Genomic DNA, 16,453 nt, shown 5'->3' on the forward strand with positions numbered 1-16,453 from the left:
CCTCTCTCCCTCCCTCCCTCCCCCTCTCCCCCCCCCAAATAAGCATGAAAACAAAAAATTTTTTAAAAACAAAGAAACTGGAGGCCAGAAGGCAGCAGAATGGCGTAGTCACGCTGCTGCAAGTAAACCCGTCGCCCAGGAAATCCATATGCGGCAAAACTGTTCTTCAGAAGTGAGGAGAAACCATAACTGGTGAACTTCGTTGTCAGTAATACTTGCCTTAAGGAAAACTTGGGGACAGGGAGGCACCTGGGTGGCTGAGTCCGTTAAGCTTCAACTTCAGCTCAGGTCATGATCTCGCTGTCTGTGAGATCGAGCCCCGCGTCAGGCTCTGTGCTGACAGCTCGGAGCCTGGAGCTGCTTTGGGTTCTGTGTCTTCCTCTCTCTCTCTGCCCATGACCGCTCACACTCTGTCTCTCTCAAAAATGAACAGGGGAGGGGGAAATAACTCAAGATCTTCAGGTTGAACGAAAGTGACACCAGAAGGTATAGAATTTACAGGGGAAAAGACAAGCACTAGAAATGGTAAAGGTGTAGGTTAATGTAAAATAACTTCTGTATGTTTTTTTCCACATTTTCTCAGCTTCTATGAGAGGAAAAGATTGCATAAAACAGCAATTATTAAAATACCATGGCGTGTGTGCTACAAGGCATGTGAAGACCACACAGAGTTGAGAAGGGGGCCTCTGTGGGAGGCGCTGTGGCTCTGCCAGAGCAGAACTTCTGTGTTCAGTGGAACGAAGTTAGTATAATCTGGTAAGATGCACACTGGCATCGCTAGAACAACCCCTAAGAAAATACTTAAAATAGTACAAACAGGACTTAAAATGGTGCACTACAAATCTTTATACCTGAGAGAGGGGCGCCTGGGCAGCTCAGTGGGTTAAGGCTCTGACTCTTGGCTTTGGCCCAGGTCGTGATCCCGTGTTTCTCTCCCTCCCCCTCCCCCTCCCTCGCCCTCCTTCTCTCCCCCTCCCCACCCACGCTCTTTCTCTTGCTCTTTCCCTCTCAAATAAATGTTAAATATATGTGTGTGTTTGTGTGTGTGTATATACACACGCTCATATATAACCAATAACTGAGAAACAAGATCCAGAAAGAAGACATACAGAAGAAAACCAAGAACAACAACAAAAGTAAATCCAGCCAAACCTGTAATTACATGAGATGTGAAGCGGTTTCTGTACCCAAAGGAGAGAGTCTTTGATGATAAAGCTTGGTCCATTGTGTGGTCTGTAAGGAGAACATGTTCAAGACCAGGACAAAAGTAGATGGAAAGGAAACGGACGGGGAGGTGCCGTGTGAGGCCTGGTCCACGCAGCTAGTTGGCAAAGCTGGCAGAGGAGCGAGCCACAGCGGACAGGAGCCCACCCCAGGCCACTGCGGGCCCGCCACTCGTCTCCCGACACCAAGGCTGGGCCCTGGGTGTCTTTTCCCTTGGCCCTGCCACCTCCCAGTCCCCAGCCCAACCCGACACTGAGCAAAGCCCAGTACGACGAGACAGCCCAGTGCCCAGTGTCTGTGCCGCCTGCCGGGCAGAGCCCAAGCACACGACGGCCGAGGCTCCGGGTACTTGGGTGGAGGGGGAGACGAGGCGAGGAGCTGGCCAGTGAGGTGCACTGTGCGCCTCCCTCAGGGCTCGAGCCACGCTGGAGAGGTTTCCACAAGAGCGTGAAGAAACGCCGCCCTCCAGGCCCGTGGTGAACGGTCTGCGGCCCGCCCCTCATCCCGTGCCAGCTGGAGGGCCGGCGCATCGGGGTGGCCGTGTCAGCGCGCTGTAAACGACTGCCGGTAGACCGCAGACATGCCCTTGGTCGTGAGCGTGAGGTCTGGGGAGAGACCTGTTCCCAGAGGAGACCCTGTCCTTCCTAGGTGCAGGTCAGCTCCGTGCAGAGCGGTGGCCAGACACCAAACGTTACAAGTCCGGTCGCTGGGAAAGGGCACAAGGATTGAAAGCAGAGCCTCATCCAGTGACGAGTGTAGCCCACCTGCACGACGAGCTCCGGAGCTCCTGGGATGGATTCGGGCCGGGCTTCGTCCTTTATCGGTACAGTTTTATCCAGGAACTGGCCTGTAACCGGGAAGGGAGCGTCCTGCTCCAAGCCTGCTTCCCCGCAGACATCGTCACTTTGGGCCGTAGCAGAGCTTGACCCTGACGGTCCTGGAAGAGAAGCCGGCAGGACAAGGCTGAATCCCGAAGCAGTTCTACTTTCCCGCAGTGTGAACTCCTGAGAGCACCGGCCCTGACCTGCAGCTGAATCTGTGCTGCCCGGGGCAACCACTGCCTCTGTAGACAAACATAGCACGTTCGTTTTCCCTCATCACTTGCTGGGGTTGACAGCCAAGAACTACAGACATCATAACCCGCTTGTTACCAGCGTTTCTTTCTCTGTCAGACAGTCGACACATGGTCATACTCTTCCTTCCTTCTGGATGGTTTTGCTCACATACTGAACAAAAAGCAGAGATGTGGAGACTCAAAGCTGTGATTTTTCAATCCTCCCAGTTCCCGACCCACCCTCTTTTTTTTTTTTTTCTTCTAAGCCTCTGTTTATTCTCCCCCCTCCCCTGTTCTTTTCGCATACCCTCACAGGGCCTCAGTGTTGACTTACTACTGTGCTGGAATAATCTAGCATAATCTTAGCAGAGTGGAAAACACAGAAGTTGAAACTTCTTTGCTCTCGCCTGCAAGGCTCCTGCGGACCTCAGTGGTAGCCTGGGCTTGTTTTGTCCAGCCTTTTCTTTTTTTTAATGTTTTTTTACTTATTTTTGAGAGACAGAGAAAGCACAAGCAGGGGAATGTCAGAGAGAGGGGGAGACACAGAACGTGAGGCAGGCTCCAGGCTCTGAGCTGTCAGCACAGAGCCCGATGCGGGACTTGAACCCACGAACCGTGAGATCATGACCTGAGCCGAAGCCGGCCGCTTAACCGACTGAGCCCCCCGGGCGCCCCATGTTTTGTCCAGTTTTTACAGTTTACTGATTTCTCTGGTGTTAAGCGAAGCTGAAAAAAACGTACTTGAGTGGTTCTTTCTCCGATACTTCTTTGAACACCGAAGATTTTCAGTCTCTTTCATGTAAAAGTATCGTTTACATGGTGTCTGTAACCCACACTCCTTTGGCTTGGAGGCTAAGGAGAGGCCACTGAAACATGGTGGCAGCCGGGCCAGAAGTTCATTTTTATTTATTTATTTTTAATATTTGTTTTTGAGAGACAGAGCATGAGTGGGGAAGGGACAGAGAGAGGCAGATACAGATTCTGAAGCAGCTCCAGGTTCTGAGCTGTCAGCACAGGACCCAATGCGGGGCTCAAACTAAAACCGTGAGATCATGACCTGAGCCAAAGCCAGACGCTCAACTGACGGAGCCCACCAGGCGCCCCCTAAAAGTTCATTTCTAAACACAGCTGCTTGTCAGTATGTATGGCAGGCAACATTTTTATGAGTATGATTTTCTAAAAGCACATTCTGTGCACTGTTCTATGTCTGAAACTTATATTACATAGTTATATAACAGTTACATAGTTTAGTCATTAGAAATGTGGAGCTTTGAATGAATTAAGTTTACCAGAAATAAATGTAGAGTCATTTCCAAATAAGCAAAATAAGAGGGATTTTTGTTTATGTTCACACACCTGCACACACACCAAAAAAACATGAACGTAAACACGTGGGAGAAGACGAGAGGGGAAGGGGCACAGCACGGCAGGCGTGGCGCGGGCGGCTCGGTCAGGGCCCGGCCGGGCGGCGGAGCAGCGCTGAGCGGGGCCGCACAATGGCAGGTAGGGACGTGCGGTAGAGTGTGTGCGCCGGACGGCAGGGTCCAAAACTATGATGCAGTAAGGACGCTTGAAAGGAGAGACCGGCAGTTCCTCAGTCACAGTTGGAAGTTTCATACCCCACTCCGGCTGGCGATAGCACGGGAGGACGCAAGGATGTACAAAAGTAGAGGCTACGCTGCAGCAGCACAGTCTGACTGAGCTGGCGTGCGGGACCCCACCCCCAGCTGCGGGCACACGCGTGTTCCGGGTCTGTCATACGTGGGCCGCGCGACGAGCATCAAGTAGAGGAGAGTGCGGTGGTTCAGAGAAGGCCCTCTCACCACTAAAGAAGCCTGGGGAGACCCTCAAAATGTCTGGAGATCCAACCACCGATTTCTGGGAAAAGTTTTCAATTCGCAGTAATCACGCCTCGGATAAACCTCATCGGCTCCAATAGTGCTCTGCTCGAAGCTCTCCCGTTTCTGACTAACCCATGGCCCAAGGGGGAAATTAAAAGGAAAAATAGTAAATATTTTGAATTGAATGAAAACAAACAATGCACCAAAAGTTAGGGGTGCACAAAACGCCGGGCCCAGAGGGAGCTGTTTTAAGCACTGATGCCAGAAAAGGAAGTTGTCCAGTCGGCAACCTGAGCTTCTTCCCCAGGAGAGCAGGAGAAAAAAGTAGACTCAACCCAAAGCAAGCAGGAGAAATGTCCAGAGAGCCCCTGGCAGACAAGAAGAAGGCTGGAAGAGCGTGGCTCAGAGCTGACCACGGTGGGCACGAGGGAGGAGGGCACGTGACAGGAATGTTTCAAAACTGGCTTATGGTGACGGACAATTTCATAAATTTATGAAAAATTGAATTAACTCACTGGTTGGAATTTTTAAAGTTTTTATTTTGAGAGAGACAAAGAGAACTATGAGCAGGAGAGCGGCAGAGAGAACCCCAAGCAGGCTTCACGCTGTCAGTGCAGAGCCCAACGCGAGGCTCGAACTCAACGAATCCTGAGACCATGATCTGAGCTGAAAGAAACGCTTAACCGACTGAGCCCCCAGCCGCCCCTCGGTGGTTGGATTTTATACGTTAAATTACGACTTTTTTTTTTTTCTTTTTTGCAATAGTTTGGAACTTAGAGAGCAGCCCTCGAATCCCAGCTTCCGCAGCAGTGGCCTTTGAGGAGCCTCATTGCAGCTCCAGTACCAGTGACCATCCCACAGGCCTGGTTCCGCTTTCACCATCGTCCCTGCTCATTTCCAGTTTACTTGTTTTTGGAATAGCTGTTGTGGTTAGGTTTGGACATCATTCGAAATCTGTCGGGATGTGAAAATTAATTGCCGGGCAGTTTTCACTATCTGGCCACCTTGTGGTGCAGCAGCCACGCACACCGTAGTCACGGATGCTTCCTGCACTCCGGACGAGTCCCGCCCCCTCCGAGAAGCACCTTTCCCCGCTGCCCCTCGTTCGCCAACGCTCGTGCCCGCCTAGCTGCGCGCCAGGCCGGGCTGGGGGTCCTCTGCCGTAGGATCTAGTGAGGAGGTCGGACAGGGTCCGACGCCCGAGTCTACATCCTTCCCCCACCTTCTCCAGGCGGCTCTGCACCCCCTCTGTAGCCCCTGAAAACAGCGACAAAGGTGGATTTAAGTTGTACTGCCGTTCATACTTGGCAGGACTGCTAAACAGAAGCCTTCTGGGACCCATGGGCTCATTCCTCATTGGCATCTATCTTTGTGCCAGTATTTTGCTTTATTCTGTGGCTCTCGGGCTATGTGCGCTTACGTATTCTACTTTTAAAAGCCTGTTAGGGTTTGTACAACCTAAGTGGGCAGTTTATACATTTGAAGAAAAGCACTTAGGGTAAAAAAGGAAACTTTGTGTTTGTAGAGAGAGAGTTGGCCTGTGTTTGTTGCAGGGACCGCCTTGAGCAGCTGGAGAGGAAGCGGGAGCGAGAACGAAAGATGCGTGAGCAGCAGAAGGAACAGCGGGAACAGAAGGAGCGGGAGCGGCGCGCCGAGGAACGGCGCAAGGAGCGCGAGGCCCGGAGGGAAGGTGCGCGTGGGCGCACCCTGTGGTTGTGGGGTTGCTCCCGCGGGTGAGCCCGGGGCTGCACAGATGACACCGAGGGGCGGGGCACTCTGCACTGTGGCTGAGTGAAGGGGGACCAGGCTGTTGGACCGCGTAGATCCTTGCTGAAGAAGGCAGCGGTCACTCTGGGCCTGAGGGTAGGGTGTGCGGCCGGGGCGTTCCCGGGCCTGGTGCTGGGCGGCCAGTGGGGTGGCACAGGGGCACAGGCTTGAAGGGGTGGGTCGTGGCACCTTCTACTCTGGCCAGTAGAGTGTGGAAGGCCCACGTGGGTCCTCTGGGACGTCCCAGGCTCTGGCCTCTGTCGCCAGAGCCGTTGGCCGGTGTAGAGGGTTGCCATCAGCGGGGTAGGGGTGACATCCGAGCGAGGTGGGGTCCCCCTGGAGAGAGGGTGCCGCCAGCACCGCCTTCTGTGCTCCGCGCCCCAGTGTCCGCGCATCACCGGACCATGCGGGAGGACTACGGAGACAAGGTGAAGGCCAGCCACTGGAGCCGCAGCCCCCTGCGGCCGCCCCGCGAGCGGTTCGAGCTGACGGACGGCCGGAAGCCAGGTGAGGGCGCGGGGCGGGCGGTTTGCGACGGCGCTTGGTGCGCGAGAACTTGTTTTTGCACAAGGAAATGGTACGCTAAGGTGCTTCCGCATCACGTGCCAAGACCTGTAACGTTTGCACGGAGCACGATTGTATCTCCGCGGAAACGTTTGTTCCGGGTTTCTGAGAGCGGTTTTCAGCCGCGTGTGGATGAGGCGTTTATCACATGGACTGAAGTGCGTCTCTGCGGGAGGCCCCGCGCGGTCTTGCTTATCGTAAAACCCGTTCCTTTGCTGGTTTGTGTCACAAGTGAAAGAAGAGAAGGTGGAAGAGAGAGACCTGCTGTCCGACCTGCAAGACGTCAGCGACAGCGAGCGCAAGACCAGCTCGGCCGAGTCCTCGTCAGGTGAGCGCGCGCTCCGCCGCCCGGAGGGAGGCCCCTCTGGTCCCTGCCTGCGGTCACTTCCGGCCGTTCTCTTCCAAAGCGGAATCGGGGTCGGGTTCAGAGGAGGAGGAGGAGGAGGAGGAGGAAGAGGAGGAGGAGGAAGAGGAGGAGGGCAGCAGCAGTGAAGAATCAGAGGAGGAGGAGGAGGAGGAGGAGGAGGAAGAGACAGGGAGCAACTCCGAGGACGCGTCTGGACAGTCGGCCGGTGAGGAGGGCGCCCCGCTGCCTGGGACCCCACGTGAGCCCCCCCTTGATAATTGACTGCGATGCTTGCGTGTGCTCGCGGGGCCCTGAAGACCCCAGGTGAGCGCAGGGCAGCAGCCCCGCAGATCCGAGCAGACGCCTGCTCTCTCTTACAGAGGAAGTGAGCGAAGACGAAATGAGCGAGGACGGGGAGCGGGAGAATGAGAACCACGTCCTCGTTGGTGAGGGGGACCCCAGTGCTTGGTCTTTTCCCGCGCGCTGTGGCCCTTTTTAGAGCTGGCACCTCAGCCTTCCTCCAGGTCACCCTGCCCCAGAGGCGCAGGCAGCTGACTGAGAGGCCCTGTTCCCTGAGCACTGCGCCGTCGGCCGCTTGCCATCGGCCCATGGGGGACCAGCATCCCTTACTGGGGACAGCGCTGACTGTCCTTGTGAGCGTCGTCGTGGCTTAGACACTGCAGGTGGCTGGAAGGCGCCAGCTGGGCCTGGCCTCTGAGCTCAGGTCCAACCACAGGGCTGTCCCCATCGGGTTGACCCCAGTAAGGCCTTGCCCTCAGGGTCCGACAGAGCAGCTCTGCGTGTGCCACCTCTGAACTTGGTTTCCGGCCGGGGGCTCACAGTGCGTGTGGCTGAGCTGGCGAGCCCCCAGACCCCAGGGCCCTCTGTCGGCGGTGGGACGCACACTTGGGCACAGCATCCCAGGGTCCTTCTCATGTGACTCGGTGTCCCCTCCGCCCCCGCCCCACCCCAGAACAGGAGAGGGTGACAACGGTTGCTTATTCTTGGTTCCATAATTGGGTTTAACTTTCGAAGTTCCAGAATCCCGATTTGACCGAGACTCGGGAGACAGTGAGGAAGGGGAGGAGGAAGCCTGCGAGGGCACGCCACAGAGCAGCGCCCTGACCGAAGGGGACTTCGTGCCCGACTCTCCCGCCTTGTCACCCATTGAACTCAAACAGGAGCTGCCCAAGTACCTCCCTGCCCTGCAGGTCAGGCGTCCTCCCCACGCGAATGTCGGCTCTGCTGTGCTGATTCCAGACTAGCCTGGTGGCTGAGAGCGGGAGTGGGTCCCTGGTGTGGGTCTGTCACCGGGGTCACCAGGGCTGTGGGGGTGGGGTTGGTGCAGTGGGCGCTCCTGGCACAGAAGGACGTGCCCCAGACCAGCTCTTCTCCGCGTTGGTTTTATTTTATAATCAAGGAGCATGGGCTCATGGAAGAAACCAGAGAAGGCTGCTCCCGACCCCACCACCAGACACACCCTGCGGCTTCTGGAGACTTGTGGGCAGGGTTTGCTGCACTGGTTCGACATGGGTGTGTGAGCAGCCGTGGCCCCTGCGTGCTCACAACGGGCTTCCTTCCAGGGTTGTCGGAGCGTGGAGGAATTCCAGTGCCTGAACAGGATCGAAGAAGGCACCTACGGGGTGGTGTACAGAGCAAAGGACAAGAAAACAGGTGGGCAAGGCGCCTGCGCACCCCCCAGAGGGGCGGGGGAGACGGGCAGGCGCCAGGTGACACAGCCCGTCCCTGTGCGGGAAGGAGCGTCTGCTGAAAAGCATCGTCCTTGGGGGCGCCCGCTGCGCCGCCCTGGGCCCAGCCCAGAGTGTTTCCTGTCCATAGCCCTACAGGGGCCACATGCGGGCTCCAGGAGGGAGGCCTGGTGTCCCGCCCGGACCACAGCCAGCTTGCAGGGCCTGAGATCAAACCCAGGCCATCCTGGCCTGTGGCATCCTCAGTGTCAAGGTCCTTGAACGCAAAGTTCCTACTCTCCCAGGACTCTTTTCTCCCCAGGTGCCCGGCCATGGCCTCGCTTTACCTGGCCCCCCGCAGCTAGTGACTCACGGGCCCCTGAGCAGTTGACTCACTCATTGGTGCCTGTGGAGGCCGGAGGCCAGCCTGCCCTCCAGCCTCTGTCGCTCGCTTGTGACGTGGGTGCCTCTGCTCCGGAGCGGAGTGCCGAGTGTGCTTTGTGTGGTAGCACCTGAGCAGGCGCGTGCGCTGCAGGCCCACAGCTGGGGCTGGGAGAGTCAGGGAGGCCACCGCGGTCCTCAGACCCTGGTGACAGAGTCTGTCCCGGGGTGTCGAGGTTTGTCTCCTGGCAAATCACAGTGGGGACAGAGAGAGAAACAGGAAAATTCTCCTTAGCTGTTTCAGACAAAACCCTCCTGCATCCGTCGGACCACAGGTTTGGGCGTTTCTGTGGTGCTGACGGAGCACGGGGCTTCCCAGGGCAGAACAGAAAACGCTCCCTACACCCCGGCGAAATGGCTTTTCTCAGCCTGTTTTTGAACTGTTTTCAGATGAAATTGTGGCTCTGAAGCGGCTCAAGATGGAGAAGGAGAAGGAGGGCTTTCCAATCACGTCCCTGAGGGAGATCAACACCATCCTCAAGGCCCAGCACCCCAACATCGTCACTGTCAGGGTGAGGCGGCCCCGGCCTGTGCCCCAAGGGTCCCCGCGGTGCCCCCGCACCGGTGCCGGGCAGCAGTCGAGCACTCACCCCCCACCCCCAGTGCTCACCCCTTAGGGACGTCACACCTGACGGGTGCCCGCTGTCTCCAGGGGCGGTGCCCGGGAGCCAGCGGTTACTTGCAGGACCTGGAGGGGAGCACGGCCCCCACAGGCCCGTCTCATTTGCTAGGAGATCGTCGTGGGCAGCAACATGGACAAGATCTACATCGTGATGAACTACGTGGAGCACGACCTCAAGAGCCTGATGGAGACCATGAAGCAGCCTTTCTTGCCAGGTGGGGCCCGGGGCGCCGTGGGGGCCGGCGCGGGAAGGCTCCCCGCGGCCCTGATTTCCTCCCGCCCACGGGGCCCTCTGACCGGTGACCCCCACAGGGGACATACAGCCCTCAGGCTGCCCAGGGTGCAGGCAAGGGGTCCCTGGGGCAGAAGGAGCACTGACCTTGTAACACGAACCGCGTACAGGAGTGCGTGTGTATGCTTGCACGTGCGTGTGTGTGTGAGAGTGAGTGAGAGGGCTGGGCTGAGCGGGGAGCATTCCCGGGATAACTGCACCCCGGAAGCCTGGGTCCCGCGGAGGCGGGTGGGTGACCCAGGACGCTGGCCCGCTGCCAAGCAGGGGAGGTGAAGACGCTGATGATCCAGTTGCTGCGTGGCGTCAAGCACCTGCACGACAACTGGATCTTGCACCGAGACCTTAAGACGTCCAACCTGCTGCTGAGCCACGCCGGCATCCTCAAGGTGAGCCCCGCCCCCCGCCTCGCGCGCCCGGCGCCCGCCTCGGGTCCCGCCCGCAGCCTGGCCTCCATCCCCGCAGGTGGGGGACTTCGGGCTGGCGAGGGAGTACGGGTCTCCTCTGAAGGCCTACACGCCGGTCGTCGTGACCCTGTGGTACCGCGCCCCGGAGCTGCTGCTCGGCGCCAAGGTGAGTGAGCACAGGGGTGCGGGGGGGGCCGGGCTGCACTCGCCGCCCTCGCCCCAGCCCCTGAGTGTGCGCCCGGCCCCCCAGGAGTACTCCACGGCTGTGGACATGTGGTCGGTGGGCTGCATCTTTGGGGAGCTGCTGACCCAGAAGCCGCTGTTCCCGGGGAAGTCGGAGATCGACCAGATCAACAAAGTGTTCAAGGTGGGTCCGTGCTCGCCTGCGGGGCGCCTGTACCGGCCCTTCCCTGCAGGCCGCGGCCGTTCCAAACTCTCTCTCTCTCCCTCTCTCTCAGGACCTAGGGACCCCCAGTGAGAAAATCTGGCCGGGCTACAACGACCTCCCCGCGGTCAAGAAGATGACCTTCACCGAGTACCCGTATAACAATCTCCGCAAACGCTTTGGGGCCCTCCTCTCCGACCAGGGCTTCGACCTCATGAACAAGTGTGTGAGCCTGCAGGCTGTGCCCCTCGGGCCCCGGGCCTGCCCCACCCCCGCCCGGCTGTGCCACAGGCCCTTCTCCTCCTCCTAGGTTCCTGACCTACTTCCCCGGCCGGAGGGTCAGCGCAGAGGACGGCCTGAAACACGAGTACTTCCGAGAGACCCCTCTGCCCATCGACCCCTCCATGTTCCCCACGTGGCCCGCCAAGAGCGAGCAGCAGAGGGTGAAGCGCGGCACGAGCCCACGGCCCCCCGAGGGCGGCCTGGGCTACAGCCAGCTGGTGAGGGGCAGGCTGGCAGGCGGCAGGGAGGGGGGCCCTCAGGGCGGGGCCAGCCCAGCCGGAGCCCCACAACGCCTCTTGCTCCCCAGGGCGACGATGACCTGAAGGAGACGGGCTTCCATCTCACCACCACAAACCAGGGGGCCTCGGCCGCGGGGCCCGGCTTCAGCCTCAAGTTCTGAGGCTCGGCGCACACCAGCACTGCGGGGACCGACTGGCAGGGTTCAGTCGGGACCAGGGCAGGTGCCAGCGGCAGCTTGTGGGTCCAGACGGCAGCCCGGCCCTGACTGGACGCAGCGGCTGGAGGCCAGTGTGGCTGTGGGTCCTGGCCTCGCGCCTCAGGCGGCCTGTCTTGTTTGCTTTTCCAGCGTTTCGTTTTTATCTCAGCTTGTAAATTTGTAGAATTAAATCACATTTTCCTTGTGGAAGGAAAGGCTGTATTTTTTTGGATGTGTCACACTCGCCCTGTGCAGAGGGGGCATCTGTAGGTGGCCGGTGCAGGCGGACGCATGGCCCCCGACACACAGACTCAGCCTGGTGTCCGCTGGGGGCTGCACTGTTAGGACCCCGGCCCTGGAATGGAGCCGTGGGGGCAGGGGTGGTTCCTCCACACCTTCCTTCCCCTCCCTCAGGGCCCCCACAGCCCTGTGCGGGCTCTGGGCCACAGTGGGTTTTGTACCAGGGCTAACACGTTTTAAGAGGCAATTAAATGTTCTTGGAGGGAAGCTTTGCTGTGTCCGTCCTTCACGGCGGGCGCCCGGTGGGCTGGTCCCAAGCTCGTGCGGCCCGGGGGGCCCCAGGCCTGCGCACCCTGCGAGACGCTTGTGGGGAGAAGGTGGCCTCTGACCCCACGTGGCCAGGTTCTCCCCGGCTGCCAGGCCCCTGGCTCCCGGTCTGGGTGGACAGGGCGTCACTCAGGCGCAGGGCGGGGCCTGCCGCTGCTCGTTGGCACAGCCACCTTCTCCTCTGACCCCTTCCCAGGCACACGCTGCTGGGCCTCACTCGCCCCCTCCCACTCCCGCTGGAGGCCTCCCAGGCGCAGCGGCCCAGCCCTTGCCAGCCTCCCTGCGCATCCCTGAGACAGACAGGGACCCGGGCTCCGCTGGCCCGGCTTGTGCCCCTGGTGATGCTGCTCACGTGTGGGCCTCCGTTTTCCCCACTTCTCTGGGACCAGCTGGGAAAAGCCTGCCTTGGCCTTGGCCTCCGAGGTCCGTGAGCTCACGCCTAGGAACTGTGTGCAGAAGTTGGGGCGTCCTGGCCCCAGGCTCCCTCCGTGAAGCTGAGCACAGGCTGGGTGCCTCCCCCCCCCGCAAGGACCCACAGCTGCTTGCCCGCCCTCCCTCCCAAGAAAGGGTGCGCAGACTTCAGAGAGAAAGTGTTTTATCAGCGGTTTCGGCCCCGCAGGCGCTCAGCCCCGCACCCGGACCCGCCAGGAGTAGGTGCTGAGCACACGCTGCCGCCGGCGCACCACGCACGTGTATGTGCCCTCGTTGATGGCATTGGCGATGATGCTCAGGTGCGCCTCGCCCAGCGCCAGGTAGCCAGGGTAGGAGAACTCCAGGGGCTCCTGGTCCTTGTACCAGCTGCGGGGAGGGTAGGAAGGCTGGTCAGGGTCCCCAGCACCTGCCACCCACCCTCGGGGGGTCACGAGGACACAGGGCCACTCACTACACTTTGCCTTTCTTGTGGAGGATCTTCTGTCCGCAGCGGAAGGTCACATTCCGGCCTTCAGGCACCAGCCTGGTCTTGGTCCTGGGTGGCGGTGCAGTGGCGGCCACCGTGGGGAAGGGAAACTCTGCTCCAGAGTCAGGGAAGGCGGACCGGTCAGTGCCCTGTAGCCAGCCCCACCCAAGAGGGGACAGGGGCTCTGGACTCACCGTAGCAGAAGTCACAGCTGCTGGGACAGAGCCTCTTCATAAGCCTCCGGCGGGTGTCACAGAACCCCCTCCGTGCCCAGGATGTGCACACGAACAGCCGGTCCAGACAGCCTGCAGGAGGGCAACCGTGCTCGGGCCGGCCCGGCCCGGCCCCCGCCAGCCCACGCCCCCACGGCACTCACCATAGAGTCGGTGCAGCCCCCACAGCTCGTCCTGCGACAGGGCCTTCCAGCCGCGCAGCGTGGCGTTGAGGTGCATGAGAGCCCGGCCGTGCTGCGAGTGCATCAGGCCCAGCGCGTGGCCGATCTCGTGGGCCGCCACGTGCACCAGGTCAGTGAGCCAAACGCCTGCAGGTCCCGTGGGTCAGGCCCTCGGACCCTGGCCCGGCCCTCCCCGCTCTGCCCGCCAGCCTTGCGCGCCACGGCCACATCTGCTGCGCTGCAGCCACGGAGCCTCCCTCCCTCAGCACAGCCATGGGAAGATAAGAATGTTCCAGGCCAGCAGAGGCGGTGAGCTCGGCCCCCAGGAATGTAGCTCCGGCTCAGCTCTGTCTCCAGCAGCAGGGGGGGGGGGGGCAGGGGAGTTTCAGGGTTCCTGGAACCCAGGCCTATGGCCTCCTCCCAGCCTCCCCCATCCTGCCTACTTGACCCCAAAGCCCTCCTGCTGGGCCCACCGTGGCGCAGAGGCTCCACAGGAGGCCAGGCCATCACCTTTCTTCCAGCTGTAGCGCGTGGGGCCCAGGACCCAGTATTCGCTGTCATCGAAGTGGATGCCACCGTGCGGGGGGAAGAAGGCGTGGGCCAGCTCGCCCGTCGGGCCGTCAAAGCAGTGGTGCAGCGCGGAGACCAGGCAGTCCGTGTGGTTGACCGGGTAGAAGCCTGGGGGAGCACAGGGGCTGAGAGGGGGCCGCGGGGCGGGGCGGGGGCGGGGGGCTCGGCGCCCACCTATGCGGAGGTCGCTGGGCTGCTCGGGGGCCACCTCTCGGAAGCTGAAGGGGGACACGTCACTCCACATGCGGAAGGCGGTGGCCAGGGCCCGCCGGGTCTCGCTGGGGCTCAGCAGGTTCCGTGGGAAGGAAAGGATCCTGGGGTGGGGGTTCAGGTCAGGGGTGGCGGCCAGGCTGCGGCACGCTCCCCTCAACATCCTGGCCCAGGTCACACCTGTAGGTGAGGTTGAAGTGGTCCCAGCGCAGCCTGGCGGGGGTCAGCGTGTAGCGACGTCTGCGGGGCGCCTGGAGGGGCAGAGGACCGGGTCCCGGGGTGGCCAGGACACCCGAGGGGTTGGGTGCGGCGAGATCTCCCTTCAAGGAAAGCAAGGGCTCGTGGGGACGCAGTAGGGACCGGACCAAGTCTGAAAACACTCAGGAAAAAGACTATAGGAAACGGGGCGGGGCTCGTGGTTCAGGGAGCTCTGAAGTTCCCGCCTTCGGTCTCCGCGTTTTGGGGTTTTCTATCCTGGCCAGATTCACTTTTACTGCCAGAGTGAAAAAGGTTTCTAACCCCGGGATAGGTCGGAGTGGGCGGGGCTGGAGGCCTGATGCTATGTCCCCCGCCCCCCTTCCCTGGACAGGCAGGCCCTTGGACCCTGGGGCCGCCCACCCTTCTGCCCTGTCCCGCCCGCTCTCACCTGCGAGGCGCTGGCTGCCAGCCTGGCCGAGGGGGCCCCCAGCCGAGCCAGCATCATGAGAACGGGCAGCAGGCACAGGGCACCCAGCACAGCTCCCAAACGGCCGGCCTGGGCTCGGGGCCCCGACGCCGCCGCCGAGGACACGCAGGCCCCGAGGCCCATGGCGCCTGCGGACTCGCTGTCGGGGCCTAGGGCCCAGTGGGGCTGCGCGGGGAGGCGCTGAAGCGGCTCGGGTTACAGGGGTGGGTGCAGGGGGAGGCGCGTGCCCCTGAAGGGAACCAACTGGCCGTCCGCTGTCAGGACAGCCCTGCCGCGCCAGTGCGGGTGCGGACCCAGGGCCTGTGGGTCGGTGGCAGCAGCCTGGGCAGGGCTTGCTGGGCGGGGTTACTTGGGGGGAGGGGGCGCGAGGAGGGCCAGGCGGCGCGAGACGGGATAGAAGCTCAGGCGTAAGGAAGGGTAGTCAGTTGGTGTCCTGGGACCCACTTTTTCCCTGGATGGAATCTCTTCAGCACCCTCACCACCGAATGAGACCGGGGAACGAACCTCCATTCCAGCCACCTTGGGACAAGTCCCATTGCGGAGCGAGAGGCTGCCTGACAGGGTCCCGGAGAAAGGGGAGGGCACTAGGAGAGTGAGTACAGGGTTCGTGGCGGCGAGGCGGGGCGAGAGGCAGGGGAGGGGGCAGGTGGCCTGGGGGCAGTGCGGCAGAGCACCAAGCTGTCAGAGTTGGAGGGAAGGGACCGAGAAGGGGCTTAGTGGGGTGCAGGGGTTGTGGGAGGCGGAACCTGTGCCCAGGCCCAAGGCCTGCAAAGGGTCTGAGTGGGCAGGCAGGGAGGCAGTGAGTGTCCCGAGGCCCTAGGACCACCTGTAGGCTGCAGGAGCTAAGCCCGGCGGGGTGTTGGTGAGGCCTCCTCCCAGCTGGACCTGGGATCCAGGACCAAGAGTGATCGATCGGTGCTGAGAGGGAGCGAGGGGAGAGGCAGAATGCCAGACCCAGTTGGGGGTCCTGACCCTCCCTGTTCTCCAAAAGGCCCAGCGCCCAGAGTGACAGCCACACGCCAGGCTGGCGGGGTCAGTGCCAAAGTGCTGGCAGCCCCGAGGTTCCGGGGGGAGCGTTTCGGGTGGTTCTTGGAAAGCACCAGGCTGCTGAGTGCAGCTGTAAGCTCTTCATGGTTCAGTATTTGCCCCCACAGACTGATCCTCCTACCCTGTGTCCTGCCCTCTCCCCAGTACCATGTACTTGCCCTTCAACGTTCCTAAGACCCTAAGTGGTGCCCCGGGCCCCAAACACACCCCTTCCCCAGCTCCCTGTTTAGCAGGGACCCCATGGGCCACCGAGAGGACAAGGGCGGAGGCGACTACAAAGTCCGCCCAGGAAAAGATTAAGGGGCGGGGATGGCAACCAGAAAGCCCCCCCCCCCAGCTGGGCGGGCACCGGGACTCTGGCCGACCCAGGGCTTCTAAAGGACACCACACTCCCGGACCCCATCCTTCCACGGGCCCCCAGGTCAGGGCCGTAGGAGGCGGCCCGTGCCTCCGCCTAGAGGAGGGGTCTGGGCAAGCGTCTGGGGGTGTGAGCGTCGGAAAGAGCCAGACGCGCGGGTAATGGGCCAAAGCGCAGAGCCCAGAGCTGGGGCAGCGGCGGAAAGGAGGCCGGTCAGGACCGCCTGGGTAGGGGGCAGCTGCGCGGCGAGGCGGGACCCCCCGCTCCAGGCAGGCACCAGGCGGAAAGTCCGAGAATCTTTTTATAAAACACGGCGGGGCGGGGGGGGGGGGGGGGGGGGGGGGGGGGGGGGGGGGGGGGGGGGGGGGGGGGGGGGGG

General features: G+C 61.1%; 2 protein-coding genes across 9 annotated transcripts in view; one reads left to right on the forward strand and one right to left on the reverse strand.

Annotated features, from left to right (window-relative positions):
* LOC115298381 (cyclin-dependent kinase 11B) overlaps positions 1-11,561 on the forward strand; it is a 17,578-nt gene extending 6,017 nt beyond the window's left edge. For 2 of the 6 annotated variants that reach the window (XM_029947090.1, XM_029947092.1), the window contains exons 6-20: positions 5,673-5,809; positions 6,271-6,393; positions 6,683-6,778; positions 6,858-7,055; positions 7,177-7,242; positions 7,832-8,007; positions 8,380-8,470; positions 9,316-9,437; positions 9,657-9,762; positions 10,104-10,225; positions 10,302-10,409; positions 10,494-10,610; positions 10,702-10,850; positions 10,939-11,128; positions 11,218-11,561. In XM_029947090.1, coding sequence (XP_029802950.1) covers positions 5,673-5,809; positions 6,271-6,393; positions 6,683-6,778; positions 6,858-7,055; positions 7,177-7,242; positions 7,832-8,007; positions 8,380-8,470; positions 9,316-9,437; positions 9,657-9,762; positions 10,104-10,225; positions 10,302-10,409; positions 10,494-10,610; positions 10,702-10,850; positions 10,939-11,128; positions 11,218-11,310 — 1,894 coding nt within the window. In that variant the 3' untranslated portion in view covers positions 11,311-11,561. The remainder of the gene's footprint in view (positions 1-5,672; positions 5,810-6,270; positions 6,394-6,682; positions 6,779-6,857; positions 7,056-7,176; positions 7,243-7,831; positions 8,008-8,379; positions 8,471-9,315; positions 9,438-9,656; positions 9,763-10,103; positions 10,226-10,301; positions 10,410-10,493; positions 10,611-10,701; positions 10,851-10,938; positions 11,129-11,217) is intronic. The other 4 variants (XM_029947093.1, XM_029947095.1, XM_029947091.1 and 1 more) reach the window with 3 other exon arrangements.
* A 930-nt stretch (positions 11,562-12,491) lies between these two features.
* MMP23B (matrix metallopeptidase 23B) lies at positions 12,492-16,314 on the reverse strand. 3 transcript variants are annotated; one of them, XM_029947874.1, is made up of 8 exons: positions 14,632-16,310; positions 14,166-14,236; positions 13,950-14,089; positions 13,716-13,883; positions 13,188-13,352; positions 13,006-13,116; positions 12,797-12,923; positions 12,492-12,711 (listed from the first exon to the last, which is right to left on the reverse strand). In XM_029947874.1, exons 1-8 carry the CDS (start codon positions 14,791-14,793, stop codon positions 12,537-12,539), a joined length of 1,119 nt encoding a protein of 372 aa, XP_029803734.1. In that variant the 5' UTR covers positions 14,794-16,310; the 3' UTR covers positions 12,492-12,536. The 3 variants fall into 3 exon arrangements, with proteins under 3 accessions (XP_029803734.1, XP_029803733.1, XP_029803735.1); XM_029947873.1 differs by having other exon boundaries at positions 14,166-14,305; XM_029947875.1 differs by having other exon boundaries at positions 12,557-12,711; positions 12,807-12,923; positions 14,166-14,305; positions 14,632-16,314.
* Between the last annotated feature and the right edge of the window lie 139 nt (positions 16,315-16,453).

The sequence above is a fragment of the Suricata suricatta genome, chromosome 8, assembly GCF_006229205.1.
Source record: "Suricata suricatta isolate VVHF042 chromosome 8, meerkat_22Aug2017_6uvM2_HiC, whole genome shotgun sequence".
In the NCBI taxonomy this organism is placed as follows: Eukaryota; Metazoa; Chordata; class Mammalia; order Carnivora; family Herpestidae; genus Suricata; species Suricata suricatta.